The 7,515-nt window shown below is 52.0% G+C and overlaps 1 protein-coding gene across 1 annotated transcript; it reads left to right on the forward strand.

Annotated features, from left to right (window-relative positions):
• The first annotated feature begins 1,129 nt into the window (after positions 1–1,129).
• Positions 1,130–7,065, forward strand: NOP2 (NOP2 nucleolar protein). Its single transcript, XM_065676286.1, has 16 exons — positions 1,130–1,288; positions 1,372–1,417; positions 1,501–1,595; positions 2,521–2,783; positions 3,070–3,113; positions 3,276–3,424; positions 4,053–4,252; positions 4,339–4,428; positions 4,513–4,600; positions 4,697–4,837; positions 5,015–5,154; positions 5,430–5,519; positions 5,979–6,101; positions 6,183–6,280; positions 6,374–6,504; positions 6,615–7,065. Exons 1-16 carry the CDS (start codon positions 1,186–1,188, stop codon positions 6,866–6,868), a joined length of 2,055 nt encoding a protein of 684 aa, XP_065532358.1. The 5' UTR covers positions 1,130–1,185; the 3' UTR covers positions 6,869–7,065.
• The last annotated feature ends 450 nt before the right edge of the window (positions 7,066–7,515 follow it).

The following is a 7,515-nucleotide window of genomic DNA, read 5'->3' on the forward strand; positions in this document are numbered from 1 at the left end:
GCTGTTACCTCTTGTCCTGTCACTTCTTACTTGGGAGAAGAGACCAACTCCTTCCTTGCTACAACCTCCTTTCAGGTAATGGGAGAGAGTGATAAGGTCCCCCCTGAACCTTCTCCAGCCTAACCCCCCCCAGCTGTTCCCCATCACACTTGTGCTCCAGGCCCTGCACCAGCTCCATTGCCCTTCTCTGGCCCTGCTCCAGCACCTCAATGTCCCTCTTCTAGTGAGGGGCCCAGAACTGAACACAGGTTTTGAGGTGTGGCCTCACCAGTGCCCAGTACAGTACTGCTCTGGCTCAGCTGCCACCCTGGTGCTGATACAGGCAGGATGCTGTTGCCATTCTTGGCTGCCTGAGCCTAAGCTCCTCGTGTTCAGCTCTATCAGTCAGCACTTTCAGGTACCTTTTCATGAGCCACTCTTCCCTAAGCCTGAATTATTGCAGGGGATTGTTGTGGCTCAAGTGCAGGACCCAGCACTTTGCCTTATTGAACCACATACCCCTGGCCTCAGCCCATCGATCCAGCCTGTCCACATCCCTTGCCAGAGTCTTCCTCTCCTTCAGCAGATCCTTGCTCCCACCCACCCTGTCATCTGCAAACTCACTGAGGGTGTCCTCCACCCCCTCATCCAACTCATCAATGAGGATACCGAACAACAATGGCCCTAACGCCACTAGGGACTAGTTGACAACTAGCTGTGACACTATTTACCACCACCCTCTAGGCCCGGCCATGCAGCCAGTTTTTACGTACCAGCACCCGTTTCCGTCTATCCTACACCTCCATGAATTTCTGCTTCCCTCTCTCACAGGCGCCAGGCCCCTCATCTCCTGCCTGCTTTGGCAGTGATTGCCTTCCCCCAGTCCTTACGCTGCAGCCTGCTCATGCCTTCAGGGAGGGCGTCCCGTCGGCCTGGAAGCAAGGCTCTGACCCGGGCCCCTCCGCTTAGGACTGCGACCCCGCGGCGGCCGCCCGGGAGCACCGCCCCGCGCCGCGGCCCTGCCCGGAGCAGGCCGGGCGAATGACGTTGCCGGCTGAGCCACTCAGCGAGCAGGAGCTGCGGAACTAGCCAATGGACGGAGGGGAGGGGGGGCGGAGCCGGGGGCCGGACGCATGCGCGGGGAGGCGGGGGGAGGCCTGCACGTGTGGTAGGGGGTCCCGGTGCCGCCGGAGCTCGTGGGGCAACATGGGGCGGAAACTGGACCCGACCCGGCCGAAGAGTGGCCCCGGGCGCAAGGCCCGCAAGCAGCGGGGCGCTGAGGTGGAGCTGGCCCGCTTCCTGCCGCCAGGTGAGTCTGGCCCGGTGCCGCCTCACGGCACCCGGTGCCGCCGGTGCGGGCTGCCTGACCGACCGCCGCGTGTCTCTCTGCAGAGCCGGAGACCGGCAGGAAGAAGCTCTCCAGTCACGGCCGGAAGAGGTGAGGGGAGCGGGCTGGCGAGGCGGGGACGCGGGGCTGACCGGGCCGGGGCTCACTGCTGCTTCCCTCCTGCCCCGATACAGGGCTGCGAAGAGGCGGCTGGGAGCGGGCAGCGGCCCCACGGGGAGGAAGAGGCCTCTAGGAAGAGGAGGAGGAGGAGGAGAGCCGGAGCCAGCAGGTGAGTGCCGGGTGCGGGGCCGGTATCTGCTTGTCCTGTTGCCCCCGGGGCGCCCGCCTCTGTTTTCTGTTGCGGGACAAGTGGGGTTCATCGTTGTTTTGTATGATTTTGTCCTCGTGTCTGGTCCCTGCAGTGCCAGGGGGTGATGCTGCCTGAAGAACAAACCAGCTCTTCTACATATTGAAGCCACTTCTGACTTATCCTCCCTTCACAGCAAGGCTGTTGGGGCAGGTTGGGTGGCTGAGGCTTTTAAGCTCGCTGCGTTGTCCTGTGTAGCCTAGGAAGGTGTTGCAGTTGGAAGAAGGAAGGATAAAGATTTGTGAGGAAGTACTGTAATATGTTAGTGCAAGATTGCTTTATATATAGCAGCCTTCAAGGGTGTTACAAGGATGCTGGAGGGGGACTCTTCATTAGGGACTGTAACGATAGGACAAGGGGTAACTGGTTCAAACTTTGATAAGGGAGATTTAGGTTTGATGTAAGAAAGAAGTTCTTTACTCTGAGAGTGGTGAGGTGCTGGAACAAGTTGCCCAAGGAAGTTGTGAGTGCTTCATCCCTGGCAGCATTCAAAGCCAGGCTGGACAGAGCCTTGGGTGGCATGGTTTAGTGTGTGATGTTGGTGCCAATGGCAGGGGGTTGGAACTGGATGATCTTAAGGTCCTTTCCAATCCAAACCAGTCTGTGATCATAAAAAAAATTGTAGCTGTGTTTTTCTTTGGTAATTCTATTTAGGTCTAAAATTTGGTGGAGAGATGAGAATATGCCTTTGTTTATGATTGAGAAAACCGATCTGGAGAGTAAGGAGTCCCCTGTCTTGGACAGGCAGCTCAAGTCTAATGGGAAGGCCTCTTTTGTCTATCAACTAGAAAACTAAGATAGTAGCTTTTGAGAATGTCATCTTACTTAATGGTTCTTCTGCCTGTAGCTGAAGAGCAGGTATCCCCACAGAAGGAGAAACATGCTGCAAAGGCAGCAGGACAAACCCCTCGTGGCCGGTCTGGCTTCAGTGATGGCAATTCGAAATGGCTGGCTCCAGCCAAGGCCAAGAAAACTGCAACTAAAAGAAACAGCATGGAATTATCCAGCGATGGTGAGGTGGAAGAGGGCAGCTGGGAGGTGGAGGAGGAGGATGGGAGCAGTGAGGAGATGGTGGATGATTATGGTGCCTCATCATCAGAGGAAGAAGAGGTAAGAGCTTTTTTGCTCTTAATTACACAAGAAATACTTGACTTTGCTGCCTGAAAGGGCACATCAGGGCTGTGGGAAAAGGGTGACTTTACTGGGGGTGGATGGTGAGGTAGCGGAGAGCTTTCCTTTTCTTGCTTTCACAAGGACAATTACAAGTTTAGCAACTGATCCCAGCATAACACTCAGGCCTTTTGTTTGTTGTCCTTCTTAAGCAGAGCAAGTAAAATTCATGGGAAGTAAGGGGCACCTGGGGATATTGTTTCATTTATCTTTTGTCTCTGTTTAGTTGCTGCCTATTGAAAAAGCTGCCCTGAAGCAGAAGCCTGACAGGTGAGGATCTGAGAACTTTGCCCGTTCACAGAACGTTTCCTGTTCAGATGAGGAGCCTGTGTTCCTTCTTGTGCTCTCTCTGCCATCTAAGAAATGGTAGCTGTGATGTGCCTGTGTGATACTGTTCTTGCATAAAACATTCATCCTGTTCTTTATCCTTAGGGGAGACCTCAGTGAGGATGACAGTGAAGAGGAAGAGGAAAGCAGGCAGAAAATAGGACAGAAGGAGGAAGAGGGCCCGGATCTGCAGATCAACCTGGATATAGATGAGCAATTTAAACTGCCAACTAGTGAACAGATTGAGAAAGAGGATATCCTTTTTATCTGTAACATCCATAAGTCATATGCATGTATCAGCATGGAGCCTGGATACAACCAAAGAACTTCATTTGGACTTTATCATGAGTATTGCTTAGCAAGAGTGTTTTGTGCGTGACAAAACATTAGCTGCCCTAGTAGATAGTATGCAACGTTGTCCTTCTGTACAGTATAGTTAGGAGATCTCTTATGCCCTGTATGGAGCTTGCCACAGTTTCCTTTCTAGTCTTAAATGCATGTATGTATTTTATCATGCAATTCATTCCTCTCTACCCTGATTTTCCTGGCAGGTGTTAGTGTAACCCGTTCCTAGAGCCTCTGGTGAGCGCAGTTTCAGCATCCAAAGTGCTTGCTCTTGGGTTTGGTGATTTTAATTTCCTGCCCCCTGTTTTTTCTGTTTATTTAAAGTAACTAACAAAATTCTTTTAAATGCTTTGTAGTTTTGTCCAGTTCCATCTTTTGAATCCCCCCTCTTCTGAGCTCTGATGAAAGTATGTTCCAATGAGACCTTTCTGCTGCAGGAGTTGTTGTGATGCAGGAGTCCTGCATGGCCAGTTGCACTTCTAAAGAGCTTGTGTGTGAGCTCCTTGGCTGTTTATGATTCCTTAATGGTCTTTCTACCTGCTGAGCCACCTGACCTGCACACCATTCACCAGCGCATCAAGGGCAACATGGAGGTGCTGCAGGACTTCGTGGTGAAGCGGGAGGAAGGGCACACACGGCAGGAGTACCTTGCCTTATTGCGCAGGGATATGGCTGCCTACTATTCCTACAGTGACTTCTTGCTCACAAAGCTCATGGACATCTTCCCACTCCCGGAGGTAGGATCCTGCCCTGCTTACTGTTGAGGATGTGGCTGCCTCTGTGGGTCTTTGTATCTCTATTCTCTGTCCCTTCTTTCATCCAGCTGATAAACTTCCTGGAAGCCAATGAGGTTTCTCGCCCTGTGACCATCCGTACCAATACGCTCAAGACACGGCGACGGGACCTGGCGCAGGTGAGCAGGAGCCTGTGGCAGTCTCTCTGCTGCGTGTCACACGGGGGCATGTCCCTGTCTCAGACCCATGTCTGTGTCTTGCAGGCTCTAATCAACCGTGGTGTGAATCTTGACCCTTTGGGGAAGTGGTCAAAAACAGGACTTGTTATTTATGACTCCTCTGTGCCCATTGGTGAGATCACCTTTCCTGTCGTAAGGCTGAGCTGACCTGCTCTTAGCTCCCTTACTTTCACATGTCATCTTCTTTTGTTCTGCTTTCTCTGCCCAGGTGCCACCCCTGAGTATCTGGCTGGGCACTACATGCTGCAAGGAGCCTCCAGTTTCCTCCCTGTCATGGCTTTGGCTCCACAGGAGAACGAACGCATCCTGGATATGTGCTGTGCACCAGGAGGCAAGACCAGCTACATAGGTACCATCCTGGAGCCTTGGGTGGGAGGCCTGGGAGGGATGCTCTGTGAAGTGATGAGTTCCCACTGGCCTGTACACAAAGGGGGAATGAACTTGTGGGAAGGAGGGGGTGGCTATAGTACAGGCACGAGCGCAAGAGGTTTTTAGCCCCTTGATTATGTGCTTTGCCCTCTGGCAGCTCAGCTTATGAAGAACACGGGTACCATCTTGGCCAATGACAGCAATGCCGAACGGCTGCGGAGCGTGGTGGGGAACTTGCATCGGCTGGGAGTCACCAATACTGTAGTGAGTAACTGCGATGGACGCCAGTTCCCCAAGGTATGTTCCTGCCTGCTTTGGGTGTCCTTACCTACCTTGACGTATGCTTACGTGGAGCTGCTGTACTGTCTTATAGTAAAGCCGTGTTCTCCAGAGACAGCTGACACAGAAGGGATGAGCAGGGCTGCCAAGGAGTATGTGTATTGTTTGATATGGAGACAGGAAGGTGGATTTGGAGGAGTGATGAATCTTTCCTGCCTTCCCAGTCTTTTGGTTTTGGTCTTGTTTTGTGTCCCCACCTATGAGCGTAATTCCGAATGTACATCTGCCTGTAGGTGCTTGGAGGGTTCGACCGTGTCCTGCTTGATGCTCCTTGTAGCGGAACAGGTGTCATTTCCAAGGATCCTGCTGTCAAAACCAACAAAGTGAGTGACCAGTAGGGACACCAGATGGGGACTCAAGTATAAGTCATGAGAGGAAGGGCTTTGGGACAGCTTTGTTCCTGAGAGATGCCTGCAGTAAGGATGCCGATTTTGCCTTCTCTTTCCTGTTGCTTTCTCTTTCCTTCTTCCTTTCTCTTTTCCACTTTTCCTCTTTCAAGGCCAGGTCGGACAGGGTTTTGAGCAACCTGGTCTAGTGGAAGGTGTCCCTGCACATGTCAGGAGGGTCGCAGTCTTAAAGGTCCCTTCCAACCCAAATCATTCTATGATTCTATTCTGTATGTTGTACCAGAGCTAGGTTTTTTGAGGTTAGTTCTGCAAAAATCTTTTGTATCAAATATGCTTTGTTCTCCTCTCACCCATCCATCCATCCAGTCGCACAGCAGCAGAGGCCTGGGGTGCTTCTTTCTGCCTCTGGCATCCTAACCTATCTTTCTCTTTCAGGATGAGAAAGACATCCTGCGCTGTGCTCACCTGCAGAAGGAGCTGATTCTTAGTGCTATAGATTCAGTCAATGCTGCCTCAGAGACAGGCGGCTACATTGTCTACTGCACTTGCTCCGTCATGGTAAGTCCCTTGCATGCTGTGTTGTGCACATCTACTTGGGAGACTGGTGAGCTTTTGGTCCTAATACTTAGTCTCTGGCAGGTGGAGGAGAATGAGTGGGTTGTGGATTATGCCCTGAAGAAACGCAATGTTCGCTTGGTGGCCACAGGCCTGGACTTTGGCAAGGAAGGCTTCACCAGGTGCGTGCCACATCACAAGCTGCACAGGTGACTGTTCCTTGGTGGCCAGGTTTGAGCAGAGGTGTTCTATCACTTCTCACCCCACTTCTCCAGGTTCAAAGACCGTCGCTTCCACCCCTCCCTCAAGTCAACGCGGCGTTTCTATCCCCACACGCACAATATGGATGGGTTCTTCATTGCCAAGTTCAAGAAATTCTCTAATGCCATCCCCCAGGCACAAAAAGGTAACCTAGTGCTGGAGTTCAGCTGAGCTGCCTGAGCCTGCCCTTACAGGCTGCTTCCTCTGCAGAAGCCATGCAGATTCTTCTTACCCACATGTTACTCTCCATTTCAGATGAAGAACCTGCTGTGGAAGCTGCAACTCCATCTGCTGTCCCTGATACTGCCATGGAGCCTCAGCCAAAAAAGAAGAAACTTGAGGGATCAAAAGCTGACAAAGAGCAGAAGCTGCCACAGCCTGCTTTGAAGAAGAAACGCTTTTCGCAGGCACAGAGGAAACCCCTGAAGGCTGGCAGGCCTTCTCCCAAAATGATGCGTCCAAAAGTCCCTACCAGGAAGAAGCATAGGATGAAATCAAAAGGACAGTGAGAGGAACTGCTTTTCCAGGTGTTCGTCCCCTCCTTAGAGAGCAAAGGCTGCTCAGCTATGCATGTACCACCTGGCTTTGCTGCTCTGTGTAGATAATCTCTGCAGCACTGAGAGCCTGGCACAGTTACAGCCCTGTTTGCTCCTTTCTCTCCGCATCAAGAACGGATGCACTGACCCATTAAAAGTTTTATACTCTGGCTCAAGTATTGTCCTTTTTCCCTTGAACGTGGAATACAGAACTCTGCCCTGTCCTCTTACTCCTCTGCAACAGAAACCCCTTCTGCTCCTATCTGATGCCCTGGTATTTCTGGTGTTTGTTCTTAAACTCTGCAACATGGGTGTTTGTGGAGAAGCAGTAGGAGCTTACACCCTAGCTGCCTGGTTGAAGTTTGTATTGTGTGATGCCTATAACCAGGGTGCTTCATCAGGTGGGCATAGAGCAGGGCTGGAGCTCCTGGGCCTGTGCCCCTGTGCTGGTCCCCAGTTCCGTGTTGTCACTGTGTGCTAACCCAGTTCACTGTTGTGATTGTCCCTGTTTGACCCTTGTGCTGGTCCCCAGCAGTCTCGGATGTGGTTGATTCACCTGGAGACATAACAAGCAAGGGTCTGGGGTGTTTCTATTTAAATGTCAGCCCAGGTCCCTTTCC

This window comes from Lathamus discolor, chromosome 4 (genome assembly GCF_037157495.1).
Source record: "Lathamus discolor isolate bLatDis1 chromosome 4, bLatDis1.hap1, whole genome shotgun sequence".
NCBI lineage: Eukaryota > Metazoa > Chordata > Aves > Psittaciformes > Psittacidae > Lathamus > Lathamus discolor.